This window comes from Lissotriton helveticus, chromosome 7 (genome assembly GCF_964261635.1).
Source record: "Lissotriton helveticus chromosome 7, aLisHel1.1, whole genome shotgun sequence".
NCBI classification, from domain to species: Eukaryota; Metazoa; Chordata; class Amphibia; order Caudata; family Salamandridae; genus Lissotriton; species Lissotriton helveticus.
In genome coordinates, this window is record NC_136068.1 from 371,876,525 (window position 1) to 371,899,221 (window position 22,697).

Genomic DNA, 22,697 nt, shown 5'->3' on the forward strand with positions numbered 1-22,697 from the left:
TCCCATTATCCATGTAATGAAATATCGTATTTTTGTCCAGTTTAATACTAGTATCTGCAGTGAACTGTGGATTTCTAATTTCCACCTAGGCAAGATGCATCCAGTACAACACCAATGGAACAAATGTAGCCAAAACGTGCTTGTAACAACTGACAATTGATTTGAACAAAAACGTATTTGATACAAAAGAATACTGAAAATGGAGAGAAAGTTCATTAAAGCACAAAAGCACTGGCATCTTTAACATCTGCAAGTTGGACATGCTGTCTAAATAAGTCCATATTTTTTTAAACATACATTTGCCCTTGCCCATCATGTCCAAATATGTCTAGACCTTTCTAAATAGGATGCACGGTTTATTTCCAATATGTACGCAGCCTCTGTTGTTCTTCACTGTTAACTCTGGTTTTTGTCTGAATGTCTTTTGTAAAAGTCTCTTTTGTGTGTCTCAGAGATCTGGAGTGTAGATTGTATGTAGCACAGCGCAATATCATCTACAGTTTAAATTCAATTGCGATATTGTATTATCTGCATGCTAAAACTCTTTCTCCACATGATGAAAGTGCTTTCTTCCTCCTCTTAAGATCCTGTAGAATATCTTAAGTTTAGCAGGTGCAATTAAATATTTTCAATAAAAAGCAAAAGTCATTTTGAGGCAAGAAAGGTGGTGACACGGTCATTTCATTTTTATTAGTCAATATGCTTTAGTCCATTTTTCTCTTCAAACATATTAACATATGTTAAACAATTTCTAACATGTACATTCAGACAATTTCTACACACACCATACTTTGATACAAATATTGAGATGTATTGTACATTTTAAGAATTCTTTTTCATAACAGGGCTGTATTAAAATTAAATATGACAGTTTTCAATATTTTTGTTTACCATCTTTATCAAGATAAAGAAATTAATATTAAAATATTACTCCAGAACATCTTAGCACATATTTTTGAATATCAAAGATACATTATATAGCTATAGTAAATCATTTTACTTTGTTGATGTTTCAAGTGAGTGTTTTACATTTTATTATTTGCTGGCAAGTTGATTCTCCAAAGCTTCAAGTCTTGCTGTCATCTGAGAAAGTGTTCTTGTTAAGGAAATGGAAATAATGACAATAATAGTAGCACAATACATTATGATATTAAAATAAGTAATGCAGCATCACAACTTGTGCATTAAATATGAAGCTATAAATGTATAAGTTATTGCCACATCCTGTTTCATTTGCTTATTAGTTATACTTCCTTTCTAACAGGATTTTCTCGCTCCTCTCACTTTTCTTTGTTCATCCTCCACTTATGTCAACAATTAACATTGGAATGTACAGTACAATGTACAACATTCTCACATGATATTCCATTATTCTTTCATAGTAAAACTCAAAGATGTCACTTATCTTTCATATTAGAAATATTTTTGGAATCTATGGAATCAGCTAATTAATGTCGTTAATGTTGCTGAAAGAATAGTATCCATGACCGTGTACGCATAACGTCAGTGAAAAAGTAATTTCCTGAAGCCTGCATGAGCTAGACTAATGCTTAATGTCAACATGTTGGATTTGTTCAAATAACCAAACAGTCTGCCAGTCTTTTCAGTTTTCCAACTTTTGATGTATTCTGTTGAAAGAACTTCACATTTATGCTATGAGATTAGTATCTTGTAGTGATTTATGAATAACATATACCATTCCCACTGCAGTAACTACTGGTATAAATACCATACATACCTAGTGAATTTTAAACTACATGAGGAAAACTCCTCTGCTATCTGTATCCTATTAAAGATATCATGGCAGGTTCACTAGGTTCTCCATCTTAGCGGTTTGCACAAATAACATTATTTATGAAACGAAATGATAATGCAAACAATGAATGGGTTCATATTGACCTATATCTTTGTTCACTGCTGATAGTAACATTTACCCAAGAATACTGGTTAACAGTTTAAGCAAGATTATGATGGATATACTTTCACCTGCACGGTTTCATCTCTGGGGAGAAACTATAAGTTGTATTAACTTTACAGCAGTCCTGAAAGTTGTCATTTGTGTGGGCTGTTAGTATATGTAATGGTCCTCCTGAGCAATTTATGAGGTGGATTCAAGCACTTTACCAATACCCCACACTATAGTGGAAATCAAAGCACACGCTTCAGCCAACTTTAATATTTTCATGGGCACTGGTGAAGATTGCTATTAATCACAGTTATCACTGATATCACTTATTACTGTTTTTATACACTATTTAAATGGAGTCATTTATGATATCTCTCCATATGGATAAAAATTACCTCCAACAATAATTTCTCATGAGAGACCTATCTTTATGGCCTATGCTGATTACCTATTGATCGACACCACAGATATTTATTAAGCAGTCACTGCCATTTAACCCACGCATCGAAGTTTGGAACAATATCAGTCTTTAAACTTAATAATCTGTAAGCTAATTACTAGGCTGATTTAGCAAAATGCTTAACTTAGTCGCTGATATCACTCCAGGCATGGACAGTTTAAGGCCCCTTCGGATGCTAGTCTTATTGTGGTAGGGGCTAGTTTGATTTTTTCTGGCTGGCAGGGCTCAGCATACTTTCATCTTCTAAAGGTCAATTGTGGGTCATATCTTCTTTGAGGTGGGGGTAAAAAAAAAGCACTTACCTTTTTCTGCAGCTGCTGTCTCTCCATTGTTCCTTCTCTTCCTGGCAAGTCCAGAACCAGGAAGCACCTAGGCTCTCCTAATCCAATCACAACCCTGCAATGCAGCATTGTGATTGGTTCCCCCTAAGCCAATCACAACGCTGCAATTCAGTAATGTGGTTGGTCTGAGCGCCGTGGTTCAGCGCTCAGATGGGGACTGGAGGCCTGTGCATGTTCCCCACCAGGCTATGTAATGCATCCTGGTGGGGAACATGCTAAGTGTGCATGCCTCTTTGGCCAGGCCGAGATGGCCGGGCAAGTAATCATGCATACTTTGAGAATGTGCACTTACAACTCCTCCCAGGCTCCGACCCCAGCCCGCCACGCCCTAATCCAGCTCCGTAGCAATGAAAAATTAAATGATAATAATTAAGTTTTTATTATTTTCTATTTCCTTTTTTCCTGCTTTCAGAGCAGTGGGGCATTGCTTCTCTACTTTAGCGGAGGAGATTCCCCTGTGGAGCTCTGGGGACATGAAGTCTTGACTCAACATAGGAAGAATGGAAGATAGGAGGAGGAGGCACACTGTGTTTCATATTATCCAATAATGGGTCTATGTGTGACTGGGATAGTTCTGTGATGTTGTAAGTGATTATCGGGTTGGGCTTCTGGAAAAACTGCTCTACAAAGCCAGAACCGAGTAATCATGTTATGGGAAACTCAAGTTCTATCAGGGGCACAATGTTTTTTCTTAATGATGTAATTTCCTATTTGATTACTAGATAATCCATTCAGAACACAATTTTATCTGATAGACAAATATACCCCAGTTCTAAGGAATAAGGGGCTTGCCCTACCCTTTTCCATTTATTGATTATATAGAGTGTAGTTAAGGAGACACCATTTATGTACGTTTGCATTGAAAGCAATAACTAATTAGTACATTGCCATGATAAATCATAATAATGCGCTTAATACTCTGAAATTTTGTTTTTGAGAAGTAGGGTTGACTTTCCACAGTTGAGATGTCCAGCAAGAATCTTAACAGATTACCATGTAGAGAGCAACACTAAATAGTTGTATAGTGGACTGGAATGGGACAGTATACTATGTATGAAGAGGGGCATGCCCTTGTAACAGTACACGTTTGGAAGACATGATATACTTGTTACTATACCGTCCAATTTATGAAGCACCACAAATGGAATGATTGCTTCTGCTTAGTAAGCAATCTGTTCTGTGGGCATGCACAGAAGCTGTAGCTCTAGTTTATATTAAAAAAAAACTCAATGTGTCCACTATGCTGTGGCCTCCTTCATAAAAGTAGACGTTGATTCACTAAAACGCCAGGGGTAAGAAAGTAACATCAGACACCCTTTAAACCCCCAGTAACATTACGGGATTTAAATTTTACCCCAAATGAGGGATTATGGGAGGAGTAAGAGAGGAAAGTATAGAAAATGAACTTGGTGTGAAGAAGCTGGTTTATTTCTGCCTTCTTGACTTCTGAGACAAGCGCTAGCAAGACCAGCGGCTAACCCAATTGACACCCATGTCTGTAAACATTTAGGAAATGTATACATTGTACCCCTTTACTGTCATATATAAATTACTTTTCAAGCTGTTTTATGTATAAGCAATCGCAATGGAGCGCACACCGCTAGCCCCTCCTTCGGATCGCCCCTCGGGAATCTGGTACATGGAGTTCTTGAGTGGTTCACCCATGTGGGTGCAAGTAGGTACTTGTAAAACTGATGATCTCTAGACCCGATACATGTCCCGGGTTTTTGGATATCGCCCGAGACATGGCTCGGGTTTCGGGATAACTTCCCTCATCAGTAGAGAAAATTGTTAGGGGTGGAAGAGAAGGCCGCCAAACAACCGCCAATGGCCTCGATGCCCGAACCGGCACGCAGGTGCGTCGTCCAGGAGCCCGTCGGCTCAAAGCTTAAGGGAGCCAATTTGTATAAGCAATTGCAATGGAGCGCACACCGCTAGCCCCTCCTCCGGATCGCCCCTCTGGAATCTGGTACATGGAGTTCTTGAGTGGTTCACCCATGTGGGTGCAAGTAGGTACTTGTAAAACTGATGATCTCTAGACCCGATACATGTCCCGGGTTTTTGCATATCGCCCGAGACATGGCTCGGGTTTCGGGATAACTTCCCTCATCAGTAGAGAAAAATGTTAGGGGTGGAAGAGAAGGCCGCCAAACAACCGTCAATGGCCTCGATGCCCGAACCGGCACGCAGGTGCGTCGTCCAGGAGCCCGTCGGCTCAAAGCTCAAGGGAGCCAATTTGTATAAGCAATCGCAATGGAGCGCACACCGCTAGCCCCTCCTCCGGATCGCCCCTCGGGAATCTGGTACATGGAGTTCTTGAGTGGTTCACCCATGTGGGTGCAAGTAGGTACTTGTAAAACTGATGATCTCTAGACCCGATACATGTCCCGGGTTTTTGGATATCGCCCGAGACATGGCTCAGGTTTCGGGATAACTTCCCTCATCAGTAGAGAAAATTGTTAGGGGTGGAAGAGAAGGCCGCCAAACAACCGTCAATGGCCTCGATGCCCGAACCGGCACGCAGGTGCGTCATCCAGGAGCCCGTCGGCTCAAAGCTCAAGGGAGCCAATTTGTATAAGCAATCGCAATGGAGCGCACACCGCTAGCCCCTCCTCCGGATCGCCCCTCGGGAATCTTGTACATGGAGTTCTTGAGTGGTTCACCCATGTGGGTGCAAGTAGGTACTTGTAAAACTGATGATCTCTAGACCCAATACATGTCCCGGGTTTTTGGATATCGCCCGAGACATGGCTCGGGTTTCGGGATAACTTCCCTCATCAGTAGAGAAAATTGTTAGGGGTGGAAGAGAAGGCCGCCAAACAACCGTCAATGGCCTCGATGCCCGAACCGGCACGCAGGTGCATCGTCCAGGAGCCCGTCGGCTCAAAGCTCAAGGGAGCCAATTTGTATAAGCAATCGCAATGGAGCGCACACCGCTAGCCCCTCCTCCGGATCGCCCCTCGGGAATCTGGTACATGGAGTTCTTGAGTGGTTCACCCATGTGGGTGCAAGTAGGTACTTGTAAAACTGATGATCTCTAGACCCGATACATGTCCCGGGTTTTTGGATATCGCCCGAGACATGGCTCGGGTTTCGGGATAACTTCCCTCATCAGTAGAGAAAATTGTTAGGGGTGGAAGAGAAGGCCGCCAAACAACCGTCAATGGCCCCGATGCTCGAACCGGCACGCAGGTGCGTCGTCCAGGAGCCCGTCGGCTCAAAGCTCAAGGGAGCCAATTTGTATAAGCAATCGCAATGGAGCGCACACCGCTAGCCCCTCCTCCGGATCGCCCCTCGGGAATCTGGTACATGGAGTTCTTGAGTGGTTCACCCATGTGGGTGCAAGTAGGTACTTGTAAAACTGATGATCTCTAGACCCGATACATTTCCCGGGTTTTTGGATATCGCCCGAGACATGGCTCGGGTTTCAGGATAACTTCCCTCATCAGTAGAGAAAATTGTTAGGGGTGGAAGAGAAGGCCGCCAAAAAACCGTCAATGGCCTCGATGCCGGAACCGGCACGCAGGTGCGTCGTCCAGGAGCCCGTCGGCTCAAAGCTCAAGGGAGCCAATTTGTATAAGCAATCGCAATGGAGCGCACACCGCTAGCCCCTCCTCCGGATCGCCCCTCGGGAATCTGGTACATGGAGTTCTTGAGTGGTTCACCCATGTGGGTGCAAGTAGGTACTTGTAAAACTGATGATCTCTAGACCCGATACATGTCCCGGGTTTTTGGATATCGCCCGAGACATGGCTCGGGTTTCGGGATAACTTCCCTCATCAGTGGAGAAAATTGTTAGGGGTGGAAGAGAAGGCCGCCAAACAACCATCAATGGCCTCGATGCTCGAACTGGCACGCAGGTGCGCGTCCAGGAGCCCGTCGGCTCAAAGCTCAAGGGAGCCAATTTGTATAAGCAATCGCAATGGAGCGCACACCGCTAGCCCCTCCTCCGGATCGCCCCTCGGGAATCTGGTACATGGAGTTCTTAAGTGGTTCACCCATGTGGGTGCAAGTAGGTACTTGTAAAACTGATGATCTCTAGACCCGATACATGTCCCGGGTTTTTGGATATCGCCCGAGACATGGCTCGGGTTTTCGGGATAACTTCCCTCATCAGTAGAGAAAATTGTTAGGGGTGGAAGAGAAGGCCGCCAAACAACCGTCAATGGCCTCGATGCCCGAACCGGCACGCAGGTGCGTCGTCCCGTGAGCCTTGAGCTGACGAGCTCTTGGAGACGCACCTGCGCGCCGGAGAGGCATCAGGGCCTGTGACGGTTACTTGGCGGCCTTCTCATCCACCCCAAACACTGCTCTGCTGACGAGGGAAACTGTCCCGAAACCCGGGCCATGTCTCGGGTCCAGAGATCTTGGGGATAACGAGTAACCACTCGCACCAACTGTGGTGAACTACTTTTTACTCGTCCATCTACATGCACTACATGTACCAGAGTGCTAAGGGGCGACCCGGAGGAGAGGCTAGCGGTGTGCGATCCATCTTGGTTGTACTTCACGGCTCCCGTGAGCCTTGAGCTGACGAGCTCTTGGAGACGCACCTGCGCGCCGGAGAGGCATCAGGGCCTGTGACGGTTACTTGGCGGCCTTCTCATCCACCCCAAACACTGCTCTGCTGACGAGGGAAACTGTCCCGAAACCCGGGCCATGTCTCGGGTCCAGAGATCTTGGGGATAACGAGTAACTACTCGCACCAACTGTGGTGAACTACTTTTTACTCGTCCATCTACATGCACTACATGTACCAGAGTGCTAAGGGGCGACCCGGAGGAGAGGCTAGCGGTGTGCGATCCATCTTGGTTAAGCTGTTTTATGTACTTTCAAGACTCGGGGTACCTCATCCATTTTAAAGTATTCTTAAGACCTGTGTACCTTATTAAATAGTGAGTGTGTTTATGAAACACATCCTTTTTAAACCTAGATAATACTGAGTAAAATGAATATCCATGTTTTCATTTTACTGTTATGATAATATGAATTCGCTGTACGATTGTATTTTTAATTAATGTATTTTGAATGTGTTTGTAAACGGACAGTTTTTCTGCAAAAGAAAATGAAAACATAATTTAAATTTGCAATCAGAATAAACTGATTGAAATTCCAACCCTAAAAAGAGAGTCACAAAAATGTTAATATCTCCTGCAAGTAAATCTAATATCAGGCACAGTCTGATAGCGACTATATAAGTTTTAATATTTGGTGCGGCTCTTGATGGGTGGAGAGATAATGATGCTGCAAAAGATAGCAAAAGTTCACATTTTAAAAGCGACACCATCTTTTGGATGGATTTCCCATGACTTCTACTTCCTTCCACAGTTCAACCCATTGTTGGGGGGGAGGGGGTCCTAGGATAGCATTCCTTCGCAAACTATACATTTCTCATTCATGGTTCTGCCTTTTTTAATAAATAAAAGGGGGACAAACAGAAACATTGTTAAAATCATTAGACATGATGGCTACAATAACTTCACCACAATCAACCATTCAATGATGTGGAAGGATCAAAACACTTATTCATAATCAAATATAAATAAAGATAACTCTTAACTGCTGTGAGAATTGATAGATCTCAAGTCTGGGCAGTGGATTTACATGAAGAGAAGCCCATGGCGGATGCTCTCATCCGAGAGGACTGCTGGATAAATCAAGTAGAAATGATGAAATAATAGGATTTTAAAGGAAAGGACCAGAACCTAGAGGAGTCTAAAACCCAAGGATATGTGTCAGTAGGAATACCACATTTCAGTATTCTCACAATTTAGTTCAAGAGAATTTGTGGTCATCCAAGCGTAAATGTGGGCATAGATTCCTTGAACTGTGTAGATGAGGCCAAGAGATCCTCTTCTAGTGACTTTCATTAGCTGTCACCATCTATTTTGTCGACCAAACAGTTTTTTAGCAACATACTAAGACCACAAATGCATTTCTTCCACTAGGAGCATCTGTAAAATATTGTTGAGAACAGAAGCATCAATACACAATCAAAGTCTTTAAATATCCCCACTGTACATACAGTACAGTGGGGGCGCAACAGCTCGTGTTCTGTTTTCTGTGCTCCTCGAACAGTATAGTATTACAGAAGGGGCCGCCGATGCGTGCGTGGCCCCTTCTATAATGCAGATAACTCTGTTTCTTAAGGGGCTGTGCCGTTATTTGCATGCGGGCATGGCCCTTTGAGAGAAAGCTTTTCCTCCATGCATGGGCAGTATTAAGGATCTGGGTGCAGAGACAAAGAGTCCCACAGGAGGCGCACTGATTGCATGCCACAAAGAGGTGCTGCACAGTCAGGGCGCACTCTGAGGGCGCCTTTTGAAAAGGGAAAAAAGGGTCCCCATGGAGCACCCAAAAACACTCCCATGCAGACGTGCGCAATCTCTCACTGCACCTGCCTGCACGGGGGATATCTTTCTTCCCATGAAGTGCAAGTTTGGTGCCACCAGCCTTGTGAAAGGTGGAGTGGCTGCTTCAAAGACCAGAAATGCCTTCTACTAATGTGCACGTTTACAGCTGACCTGGGTGGGCAACACATTACAGTAAAAGTGGGTGCAAGCAGGGACAGTATGCTCAAACGTTAATGAGCCCCTTGAGTCTTACTCACCCTCTCCCACCCAGAAAAGGTTTGCGTTCCACTCTGGTGGCTATGGTTTTGACCCTTAGCTTTAAGTTTAATCATAATCCTGCCCTTTCAACCCAGGTAAAAGCCATTCCCGTTTTGCGCAAGTAAAATGTTAGCAGGAAATTAGTGCTTGTTTTACGGGTGCCACTCCTAAAGTAGTTGGTAATGCAATCATCTCCTCCAGCTTGGATTACCGGGGTCTTGGTCACTTCTTAACCGCATCGATGCTGATGACGGAACCGCTCCGTCATCAGCCGCGGTGGCGCTGTGCTGATGATGGAGCGGTTCCGTCATGGCCCACCCGACGCGCCTGCGCGGCACTGATTTCGCGCCTGCGTGTTCTATTGAGCGGGCAGGGCCATGACGGAACCGCTCCGTCATCAGCACAGCTCACCCGAGGCTGGTGACAGAGCGGTTCCGTCACCAGCGTGTGAGCGCCGCGCGGCCCCCCGCCCCCTTAGCGCTGCGGCGGAATAGCCACCGCAGCGAAGGGGTTAACACATCATCTACAAGTACTTCCTAATATCAAATAAGGCTGATTTATCTTAACTAGAAAAAGCACAAGTTCAGCTGCTTAGCTAATGTCACATTCAAACCACTTTATCTAGGTCAGGAGAGGACATAGCCGCACCAATCTGCAGACAAGACTAATACTCTATGGGCCCTTTTAAATATAGCTTTTTGGAAATGTACATGATATAGTATATAATCCTGCTGTGTCTGCTATTTTCAATGAGTCATTTAGATTTTAATTGCAGATAAACTTAAAATGGTAGTGGGCAAGTATTACACCAAGGATTGATTGATTGATTCCTTCCTTCCTTCCTTCCTTCCTTCCTTCCTTCCTTCCTTCCTTCCTTCCTTCCTTCCTTCCTTCCTTCCTTCCTTCCTTCCTTCCTTCCTTCCTTCCTTCCTTCCTTCCTTCCTTCCTTCCTTCCTTCCTTCCTTCCTTCCTTCCTTCCTTCCTTCCTTCCTTCCTTCCTTCCTTCCTTCCCTCCCTCACTCACTCCCTCACTCACCCCCTCACTCCCTCACTCCCTCCTTTTCTTCCTTCCTTACTTCCTTCCTTCCCCTATGCTATCTCTCTCACATTTGTTATCAGTCTCTCTTCTTTCCTTCCTTCCAGTTTACACTTGCACCTCCTCCCTGCTTTCTTTTTTGCTTGTGCTTTGTTTTATTATTTACCTCTTTTGTGCCTCCACTTTTAGGTCAGCCTGCAACTGTGCAGGCGCTCTCACATGCTAGACAAATTGATTACAGTAAATGCCTTGGAGCTCACCTATTGCTTACTATTCAATGCCTTTGTTGTCATTCTTTTTCGATGAGCACTAATTGGCCAGAGCATGCCAAGCGTCACTGCCTTTCGTTTCTGTGGAGCATGGGATAAGCTCAGAGAGATTCAACTTAATAAGTGCACGTCCACTACTCACACTGTGATTGTGGTACTATTTTTATTTCGACAACCCACCCCTTCTCCTTGTCACTGCACTCCATCTTCCAAGTAGCACACAGGAAGTGTCGAGGTTATGGAGTCATACTACAGAATCTGACATCACATCCTATACAGTTGGGAACTTGGGCGATTGCAAAAAATACCAGATACCCTCCACAAGCATTGGCAAGGCCAATATGTCTTGCATATGATGACTTTACAAATTGTAGTGATGGTTGAACGAAGCGCACATCCTAAAACAAATATCAGGCAATGTGAAACAAAATGTTTGGTATGAAACTCACACATAGTTGGGTGGTACACAGGTTGCATGTATGCTACCAACTAAGTGTACACAGAAGGGCCTATTACGATGTCGGTTCTAAGGCTTCCGACCTCAGGCCTGAGGCTTTCCGACCAACATCGTCGGTTTAAATTCTGACTGGCTGATTTTGATACAGCCAGTCGGAACTGAAACCAGCTGGCTTCCAACAGGCTCATGGATCCCATCGGCCAGTAGGAACTATCCTGTATTCCAAATGGACGGTTGTTTATGACGTCAGGATTAGGATGCACTGTTTCCGTTTTTTGATTCTGCGTATATGCTGCCTACAGCAGTGATACTAGCTCAACAACACGTTTTCAACTAAAACCGTTAGAGCATTTTATTGCTGGTTCTGTCTTTATTCATCCATGTTGTATATATAAACTCACCCAGTTTATGGACATTAATCTGCAATTAAACACATGAATTCTCATATAAAGCCTGTGTAGTCCCGGTACTTTATTCATGGACTTTACTTGGTGGCATGCTCTGGATCTCTTGTAAACTAGGTCTCACATGTAAGACCTATTGACTTTGCCAATGCTATTTTAGCCATGTTGTCTGTGCAACATATCTGAAAGTTATAAAAGAACAACTTTATAATTCAGCAGTGCTCCTTGCCATAGCGCTTAAAAAACAAATCTGCCATGTAGCACAGCAGCTGCTGTGCAGCATGGCTGAAAGTTTAAAAAACAATTATGTGGTGCGGAGCACTGCTATAGGACTTTTTTTTAAACTAACTTTCAAACATGTTGCACAGCAGCCGTGCTGCTATACAACATACCTTTAAAGAAATTGACAAACCCAAGAACTCTCATAGATGAGACTAACTGGCAATACTAATGCTGTTATGGTTGGATTGACAGCACAGCTTTCATCAGACAGGAGACAGGGCATTGTCTCAGTCGACATGTTGGGAGCCATGAACACAAGATTTGATTCAGTTGACATTGTGGGCTCCCTCTAAAAGAGTGCTTGCGTAACTTGTATGAAACCAACAAACCCAACCAGCGTGCACATCACCAGCCATTCACAGGTATCTATAAGATCTGGCAGCAAATCAATCTGCAGCACTCTCTGCATATACCTTTCAAGCTCGGTTATGCAGCACAGAGGTCAGGCTAGCCAATTGCATGCCACACTACACATATTTTTTGCCTGGTGTGATTCCACCAACCAATACCCGCAACACCAGTCAACCATGAGCATCTGCAAGAACTTGTAGCCAATCAATCCAGAGGGCACATACCTCCTTAATTCACTAACCCACTCCTTCTTTAAGTCACACTAACTCACTCACTTGTATAGTCACTGCACACTAGCTGTTAGGGGTGTGTCCAGTGTGTCTGTGCAGGAAGAGTGGTAAATCTCTGTAGAGTCTTGTGTCAAAAAGGTGTAAGAATGGTGTGTGAGAGCAGGGTGACTGATGGGTGAATGATCATCGACCATATACTGGATGAGAGATGTATGAATGGTGTGTGAGTGCAGGGTGGGCGGTGTTGTGAGCACAGGGGAGCAGTCTGAGTTTAGCGTGAGTGATGGGTAAGTGTGGATAATGGGGGGTGTTTGAGAGCAAGGTGAGAGGTGTCTGAGTGCAGGCTGAATGTGTGCGAATATGCAGGGTGAGCAGTATGAGTGTGCAAGGTAAGCAGTGTGTGGGTGTAGGATGAGTGGTGTGTAGGAGTAGGGTGAATGGTGCATGTGTGTAGAGTGAGCACTGTGTGAGTGCAGGGTGGGAAGTGTTGAAGGTAGATGTGGGATAGTGAAGATAGAGCGGTCAGTTTGAGTGGCATTTTTTGTGGTTTCTGAGTGCATAATGAGATGTGTGAGCAGTGTCTAGGTTAAAGATTAGACTGTTTGTGTGCAGTGTTAGAGGTGGGAGAGTTGTGGGTGAGTGCAAGGTCAGCTGTATGTGAGAGCAGAGTATGAGGTGTAAGAGTGCAGAGGTCATCGTGTGTGACAGGTTTGTGAGTGCAGGGTAGGAGGTGGGTGGTGTGTCTTTGTAACTGCAGTGTGAACGGAGTGTTTTTATAAGTGAAGGGTGAGAGCTGAACCCAGGTGAATGTCTCCTGAGTGGCATGCTTGGTAAGTTCAGGGTGTAGTACATTAAAGCCAGACCTATTGACATTACAATGCTTTTCTTTTACTTACATAATTAACAACAAGGGGTGGTGATGGACAGAGTCTCTGAATTAAGCAGAAAACTCTCACCCAGTCAAGAGATCAGGGCTAGATCCAACACCGTTTTTTAGCTCACTGCATCATCCCAGTTTCAGAACCTGGCTGTATGCAAATTAGTCTGTTCCTGTCCCAGTGCATGATGGGAACAGGGCAAACCAAACTACAAAGCCAATTCTTACACTGGAAAGGAAACAAGCTACCGGGGACCGGTTTCTGGCATTTCAGCCTCTTCGGCCCGGCTTGCTTGAATCCTGATGGTGCAGTGAGCAAGGGACTCATGTCTGAGCATACCCTTCCACGCTTAGGGTGGACAAAATAATTAACAACAAGGGGTGGTGATGGACAGAGTCTCTGAATTAAGCAGAAAACTCTCACCCAGTCAAGAGATCAGGGCTAGATCCAACACCGTTTTTTAGCTCACTGCATCATCCCAGTTTCAGAACCTGGCTGTATGCAAATTAGTCTGTTCCTGTCCCAGTGCATGATGGGAACAGGGCAAACCAAACTACAAAGCCAATTCTTACACTGGAAAGGAAACAAGCTACCGGGGACCGGTTTCTGGCATTTCAGCCTCTTCGGCCCGGCTTGCTTGAATCCTGATGGTGCAGTGAGCAAGGGACTCATGTCTGAGCATACCCTTCCATGCTTAGGGTGGACAAAATAATTAACAAGGGGTGGTGATGGACAGAGTCTCTGAATTAAGCAGAAAACTCTCACCCAGTCAAGAGATCAGGGCTAGATCCAACACCGTTTTTTTAGCTCACTGCATCATCCCAGTTTCAGAACCTGGCTGTATGCAAATTAGTCTGTTCCTGTCCCAGTGCATGATGGGAACAGGGCAAACCAAACTACAAAGCCAATTCTTACACTGGAAAGGAAACAAGCTACCGGGGACCGGTTTCTGGCATTTCAGCCTCTTCGGCCCGGCTTGCTTGAATCCTGATGGTGCAGTGAGCAAGGGACTCATGTCTGAGCATACCCTTCCACGCTTAGGGTGGACAAAATAATTAACAACAAGGGGTGGTGATGGACAGAGTCTCTGAATTAAGCAGAAAACTCTCACCCAGTCAAGAGATCAGGGCTAGATCCAACACCGTTTTTTAGCTCGCTGCATCATCCCAGTTTCAGAACCTGGCTGTATGCAAATTAGTCTGTTCCTGTCCCAGTGCATGATGGGAACAGGGCAAACCAAACTACAAAGCCAATTCTTACACTGGAAAGGAAACAAGCTACCGGGGACCGGTTTCTGGCATTTCAGCCTCTTCGGCCCGGCTTGCTTGAATCCTGATGGTGCAGTGAGCAAGGGACTCATGTCTGAGCATACCCTTCCACGCTTAGGGTGGACAAAATAATTAACAACAAGGGGTGGTGATGGACAGAGTCTCTGAATTAAGCAGAAAACTCTCACCCAGTCAAGAGATCAGGGCTAGATCCAACACCGTTTTTTAGCTCACTGCATCATCCCAGTTTCAGAACCTGGCTGTATGCAAATTAGTCTGTTCCTGTCCCAGTGCATGATGGGAACAGGGCAAACCAAACTACAAAGCCAATTCTTACACTGGAAAGGAAACAAGCTACCTGGGACCGGTTTCTGGCATTTCAGCCTCTTCGGCCCGGCTTGCTTGAATCCTGATGGTGCAGTGAGCAAGGGACTCATGTCTGAGCATACCCTTCCACGCTTAGGGTGGACAAAATAATTAACAACAAGGGGTAGTGATGGACAGAGTCTCTGAATTAAGCAGAAAACTCTCACCCAGTCAAGAGATCAGGGCTAGATCCAACACCATTTTTTAGCTCACCGCATCATCCCAGTTTCAGAACCTGGCTGTATGCAAATTAGTCTGTTCCTGTCCCAGTGCATGATGGGAACAGGGCAAACCAAACTACAAAGCCAATTCTTACACTGGAAAGGAAACAAGCTACCGGGGACCGGTTTCTGGCATTTCAGCCTCTTCGGCCCGGCTTGCTTGACTCTGTCCATCACCACCCCTTGTTGTAAATAATTTTGTCCACCCTAAGCGTGGAAGGGTATACTCAGATGTGAGTCCCTTGCTCATTGCACCATCAGGATTCAAGCAAGCCGGGCCGAAGATGCCTGAAATGGCAGAAACCGGTCCCCGGAAGCTTGTTTCCTTCCCAGTGTAAGAATTGGCTTTTGTAGTCTGGTCTGCCCTGTTCCCATGATGCACTGGGCCAGGGACAGACTAATTTGCATACAGCCAGGTTCTGAAACTGGGATGGTGCAATGAGCTAAAAAACGGTGTTGGATCTAGCCCTGATCTCTTGACTGGGTGAGAGTACTCTGCTTAATTCAGAGACTCTGTCCATCACCACCCCTTGTTGTAAATAATTTTGTCCACCCTAAGCGTGGAAGGGTATACTCAGATGTGAGTCCCTTGCTCATTGCACCATCAGGATTCAAGCAAGCCGGGCCGAAGATGCCTGAAATGGCAGAAACCGGTCCCCGGAAGCTTGTTTCCTTCCCAGTGTAAGAATTGGCTTTTGTAGTCTGGTCTGCCCTGTTCCCATGATGCACTGGGCCAGGGACAGACTAATTTGCATACAGCCAGGTTCTGAAACTGGGATGGTGCAATGAGCTAAAAAACGGTGTTGGATCTAGCCCTGATCTCTTGACTGGGTGAGAGTACTCTGCTTAATTCAGAGACTCTGTCCATCACCACCCCTTGTTGTAAATAATTTTGTCCACCCTAAGCGTGGAAGGGTATACTCAGAGGTGAGTCCCTTGCTCATTGCACCATCAGGATTCAAGCAAGCCGGGCCGAAGACGCCTGAAATGGCAGAAACCGGTCCCCGGAAGCTTGTTTCCTTCCCAGTGTAAGAATTGGCTTTTGTAGTCTGGTCTGCCCTGTTCCCATGATGCACTGGGCCAGGGACAGACTAATTTGCATACAGCCAGGTTCTGAAACTGGGATGGTGCAATGAGCTAAAAAACGGTGTTGGATCTAGCCCTGATCTCTTGACTGGGTGAGAGTACTCTGCTTAATTCAGAGACTCTGTCCATCACCACCCCTTGTTGTAAATAATTTTGTCCACCCTAAGCGTGGAAGGGTATACTCAGATGTGAGTCCCTTGCTCATTGCACCATCAGGATTCAAGCAAGCCGGGCCGAAGACGCCTGAAATGGCAGAAACCGGTCCCCGGAAGCTTGTTTCCTTCCCAGTGTAAGAATTGGCTTTTGTAGTCTGGTCTGCCCTGTTCCCATGATGCACTGGGCCAGGGACAGACTAATTTGCATACAGCCAGGTTCTGAAACTGGGATGGTGCAATGAGCTAAAAAACGGTGTTGGATCTAGCCCTGATCTCTTGACTGGGTGAGAGTACTCTGCTTAATTCAGAGACTCTGTCCATCACCACCCCTTGTTGTAAATAATTTTGTCCACCCTAAGCGTGGAAGGGTATACTCAGATGTGAGTCCCTTGCTCATTGCACCATCAGGATTCAAGCAAGCCGGGCCGAAGACGCCTGAAATGGCAGAAACCGGTCCCCGGAAGCTTGTTTCCTTCCCAGTGTAAGAATTGGCTTTTGTAGTCTGGTCTGCCCTGTTCCCATGATGCACTGGGCCAGGGACAGACTAATTTGCATACAGCCAGGTTCTGAAACTGGGATGGTGCAATGAGCTAAAAAACGGTGTTGGATCTAGCCCTGATCTCTTGACTGGGTGAGAGTACTCTGCTTAATTCAGAGACTCTGTCCATCACCACCCCTTGTTGTAAATAATTTTGTCCACCCTAAGCGTGGAAGGGTATACTCAGATGTGAGTCCCTTGCTCATTGCACCATCAGGATTCAAGCAAGCCGGGCCGAAGACGCCTGAAATGGCAGAAACTGGTCCCCGGAAGCTTGTTTCCTTCCCAGTGTAAGAATTGGCTTTTGTAGTCTGGTCTGCCCTGTTCCCATGATGCACTGGGCCAGGGACAGACTAATTTGCATACAGCCAGGTTCTGAAACTGGGATGGTGCAATGAGCTAAAAAACGGTGTTGGATCTAGCCCTGATCTCTTGACTGGGTGAGAGTACTCTGCTTAATTCAGAGACTCTGTCCATCACCACCCCTTGTTGTAAATAATTTTGTCCACCCTAAGCGTGGAAGGGTATACTCAGATGTGAGTCCCTTGCTCATTGCACCATCAGGATTCAAGCAAGCCGGGCCGAAGACGCCTGAAATGGCAGAAACCGGTCCCCGGAAGCTTGTTTCCTTCCCAGTGTAAGAATTGGCTTTTGTAGTCTGGTCTGCCCTGTTCCCATGATGCACTGGGCCACGGACAGACTAATTTGCATACAGCCAGGTTCTGAAACTGGGATGGTGCAATGAGCTAAAAAACGGTGTTGGATCTAGCCCTGATCTCTTGACTGGGTGAGAGTACTCTGCTTAATTCAGAGACTCTGTCCATCACCACCCCTTGTTGTAAATAATTTCTTTTACTTACAGTCATGCCCTTTTCATCTCCCCTTTTCGTTCCACCCTCTGTCTTTCACTCACTGTTCACTTTGTTCCTGCCGCAGATTTTCCATCTCTATGTTTCCTACTCCACCCCCTCTATTCATTCCTTCCTTTCTTCTTTCTTTCTGTCTTGCTAGAGGAATAATTGCATTGGTTACTCCTGGTAGATATCAAAAAGTAACTCATTCATTCCTTATTTTGAAGTAACTCCCATTGAGGCATTGGAAAAAAGGCAAAGGTGCATCGTTTTCATAAAAGGATATGTTTTGTTGAAAGGGTTTGCAAAAGTGCAAAAGTGCTGGTCTGAAATTGGACAATATTTTCACAGTCACATGGGTTCTTTACTTCAACTTCCCCTTGTCCTTCCTCTGTAAAACAAACATTGTTGCATTAGTTGAGCATTTGGTTGGCCACTAATGAAGAGATACAAAAATACTCAGTCAAGAAATAAAATAACTTTGATCCACAGTGCATTTTCTTCATGTCCTCTTTCAGAAACCGTAGCAAATTTCTACTGCACTATTCCAGTTTTTCAGTGAAAGGCTCAATGTGGCAAAACGCCTGTCGGAGGTCTTTGCGGGGCCTGAGTCCCAAACTTCATAAGAAGCATCTGTCTGGTTTTGCAGCAGCATGAGAACCTCATTCAAATAGAAACAATATCCAAGGAAAATCTGGAAGCATCCCCAGCATATAGCGCCACCTATTGCTGGTTGACGTTATTTGGCACATTGTTAATGGTTCATAAATGAAAAGCATGGGGCCAGAGGCAAACATCCCAGGATGCCCCCACACGTTTGACTACCGTGCATGGCATGCAGATCAACCTGCTTCAAGAAGTTATACTTGGATAATGCCAACGCAAATATAGCACCATATCTCTGAACTATGGGGCATATGTATTTAATTTACATTTTGCGAATCTCAAATAGCGTTTTTTAAGGAATCGCTATTTGAGAATTGCAAAATGGAATATATGTAGTAAATCACTTTTTTTTTGCGAATCTCTAAAATTCCTTGAATTGCAATTAGCAAATTGCGAATCGCAATTAAGGAATGAGTGTGCCATTCATTCCCATGGGCCAAGAGGCCCATAGGAATAAATGGGGATACATTCTCAAATTGCAATTTTCTATGAGAAAATCGCAATTTGAGAATCGCAATTCCAAGGGTGCCAGGGTGTCCAAAGGACACCTGTTGCACCCCTGGAATGTGCATATAAGTACATGTGGCGCACATACATGCCCTAAGGGCATGTCTGTGCGCCACATGGCACTTTCAATAAAAAAAACAAAATGCATTTTAACAGGAAATCGCAAAACACCATCTACTTGGAGTAGGCGGTATTTTGCGATTCCTTAAGCCAAAATCGCAATTTGCAAGGCACCCCTACATAGCATTTAAGGAATCGCAAAATTGCGATTCCTTAATTGCTTGAGCAAAATAAGGAATCACAATTTTTGCAATTCCTTATTTTGCTATGTGGCCCATACATACCAAAACGCCGTTTGCGATTCGCAAACGCCGGAATTCTGCGAATTCCGGCATTTGCGAATCGCAAACGGCTTCTTACATATGCCCCTATATCATTTGTTATACATAGGTTTCATAAGAAGTCGTAACACAAATATATGATTCTAATAATCCTCATCCATTCCTATGATGCAACAGCAATGAAAATGAAAACAATTTTTTCACTTCCCATACATCAGTGCCCCGGGCAGCAAATGCTTCCCCTGCCTCTCACCCTTTCCCCTTGTTCTTCAAAGACCCTGCCATGTCAGTTTACAATGAGTCCTTTGCACTCCCTGTCATGCCTGCTGAAGACCACATATGTTCAGTAGGATTTACAAAGATGGCAGAGTCACTCGGAGTGTGAGTCCAAACTGAATGAAGAGATTGGCCTTTTAAACACAGCTGCGCACAGCTAAGCAGTTCAAGTTTTTATTCATGAAGTATAGTTTCTGTCCAGACCTGAAACTTACAAGATATTGAATACTTCTTATGGCATCTCAATGACCTACGAAAGCTGTTACTGGTTCTTCGAAAAGTAGGACTTTGGGCTTTTAGGATTTCTAAAAGATTTCTGGTAGATCCTTTCCTAAAGACCATGCAAGGCCTGCTCAGAAGGTTATTTGTAACTCCAGGAATTTGTAGACTTTTCTTATGATATTAAAGTGGTAACACTAATACCCCCTCTCCCATACTTTTGCTTTTCCTCCTATCTTCCTTCCCAGTCTGGTGCATATTTCAATGGGACATTTGGTATAACAGTGGACGCACAGTCACTGTCCATCTTAGCGAATGTTATGGAAGTTACACTTAACTTGCCTCCACTGCACCCTGCTGGACACCTGCAGAACACCTGCAGAGCATCCAATCCTTATGGGCAGGGCCGGACTGGCCATTGTGCTACCCTGGTGTTTTCCTGGGGGGTGGCTGCAGGCTAGGCAGCTGCTTTCAGAGTTGGAGGGGCTGCCATGAACCAGCCATGACATATATCCTATCCACATCTAGTCGTTGCCTCAAACTCTTTGGGGCCTGCCTGTCCATTTTTGCCTGGGTGAATTGTAGTTTCCAGTCAAGCCCTATTTATTGAAAGTACACATTTTGGTAAGATGCCTCAGGGTTTATTGTTCACTGCTTTGTTATAGCGTGGGCCATGTGTGTAAAGTGCGCTAATTCTTTGGTCATTCTAAGATAAAGTAAATGAGCATTATTGCATAGAACAACAAAAACATCTTACTACAGAATTAAAAAATGTGCACCGTGCATTAGTAGGAGCTGTGTGTAAACGTCAACATTGCTATGCTTTCGAGTTGAGTAATTTTTTTTCTTTAAAGGGCTGCAAAGTGAAAACTGAAATAATTTGGAGAGTGTAATAAAATATCAATATATGCTTCCAGCCACCCCTTTTAATCCAAATAAAAAGAAATATTTTTCTTTCTACTACCAGAGTGCTGATACTCCTGCCGAATCCAGTGTGAACAAGAGAGGCCCCAACTGCTGCTTCTGGGAGCATCCAACTGAGTAGTTCTTGCGAGACCTTGTACTGCATGCAAAGACTCCTGCACCTGCCTCAGGGCCGGACAGGAGACGAAAATGATCCTGGCAAATTTGGTCAACCCGGCCGCACTTTGCCGGTGGCCATGGCTAGAACGAGGCGGCCGGGTATGGCTGGGTAATGGCAACCCAACTTGCTATGGGAGCAGCCCCCCAGCCTGTAGCCCACTGAGAAAATACCAGTGTGGTTGAATGACCAGCCTAGCGCTAACCTATCCTACGATTATCACTTGGTATGATGCACTCAATCCCACTTCTGTGGGCACCTGAGGAAGGCACTGACCCCACCAAAGTAGCTGACATATTTGTCGCAACTAAAATGTGATCTGACAGTTCTGAATAGAGTATAAAACCCTGTGACGGACAGCGTTTTTGTCCCTGAGCATTGTTTGCGTAGCCACTTCCTTCACTTAAGGTATTGTGCTTGTCGCGTTTGTGCTTTTCTTTGCGGCATGAAGGTATATATACTTCAATGGGTACAAACCTGGACAGACATTCAATTTCAAGTCTTCAGCAATGTGATTGATCGCAGTGAAGTCAGATGTGTAGTAGAAGTGTTTATGGACAGGCTCCGATGCAATTTCCTTCAGCTCATCTTCTACTGCCTTTCCTACCCCAACTGCATACATAGTAATACCTAAAGAGCCGAAGAAAGTTCAACGAAAATCAGCTTTAGCGGATGCAACATAGCAGAACAAAACACAACATAACATGGTACAACATAACGAAACATAAAATAACCTAATTTAACATTAAGGGTCCTTTCTCAGAAGCACTTTAGTATCATGAATCTGGCAGTACTGGAAACACAGCAGTAATGATGATGGTATGTTGTATTGTGTTTTTGTGATGAAACTAATTACTTGGATTAGTATTGCTAATCATCCATGCATTGCATCTACACTTCTTCGCCAAAGTTCTTATCTTCATGAGGATAAACTAAGCAGTTCCTTTGCGTCCTATAACTAATTTAATTAAAATGATCTGGGATAATAGCTGGCTGTCTGAAAATTTAGAATGTATTCCACTCAGTGAGCCAGGCGGTTCGCCAAATTTAACACACTAAGGACCAAGAGCCAGATGTAGGAAGCCTAATACCTGTCGGTAACGGCCGAAATTACTGAATTTCGGCCGTTACCGACCGGTATTAGGCATTTGAGATGTAGGTGGCTACATTTTAGATTCGGTAATTTACCGAATCAGTAATTTAAGGAATCGGTAAATTACCACATTCTTAAATACTGATACAGTAAATTACCAAATCTGAAATGTAGGAAGCACTCAAGTGAGTGCTTTTCACTTGTAAGGATTCGTTATTTACGTAAATAACGAACACCGTTAAAAAAGCAATTTTGTGCTGTTTTAACAGTGCCATGTGGCAGACATACATGCCCTTAGGGCATGTATGTGTGCCACATGTGCACCCATGCACTATACAGGGGTGCAACAGGGTGTCAATGTGACACCCTGTTACCTGTGTAGGTCTTCCCCCTCTTAGCGATTTGGTATTTACCAAATCCGTATTCCCCATTCCCCATTCATTCCTATGGGCCTGGAGGCCCATAGGAATGAATGGGGATTACCAATTCAGTAAATACCGAATCGGTATTTACCGAATTTTACCGATTCGGTAAAAATTACCGAATGAATACCTACATACCATTTACCCATTCTAAAATACAGAATCGGTAAAATTTGGTATTTTAGAATCAGTAAATGGTATTTACTTACATCTGGCCCCAAGTCCCCTCTGCCCACCTCGGAGGCTGGCAGAATTCTTTGCAACCAGGCGGTCCTCGTGTGTTGATACCATCTACCCTATCGTAAATGATGCTGAGAACTCAGTGGCATTTAATATTTCTGAAAGTTCCCACCAGCACAATGACCTGATGATCTTTAATGGG

General features: G+C 44.7%; 1 protein-coding gene across 3 annotated transcripts in view; it reads right to left on the bottom strand.

Moving 5' to 3' along the window:
* Positions 1–661: 661 nt before the first annotated feature.
* The window catches only part of MATN4 (matrilin 4), a 176,864-nt gene continuing 154,828 nt past the window's right edge, over positions 662–22,697 (bottom strand). For all 3 annotated transcript variants that reach the window (XM_078652191.1, XM_078652192.1, XM_078652193.1), the window contains 3 exons: positions 21,278–21,430; positions 17,997–18,101; positions 662–1,091 (listed from right to left, as the gene is read on the bottom strand). In XM_078652191.1, the coding sequence (XP_078508317.1) occupies positions 1,036–1,091; positions 17,997–18,101; positions 21,278–21,430 (314 nt within the window). In that variant the 3' untranslated portion in view covers positions 662–1,035. The remainder of the gene's footprint in view (positions 1,092–17,996; positions 18,102–21,277; positions 21,431–22,697) is intronic.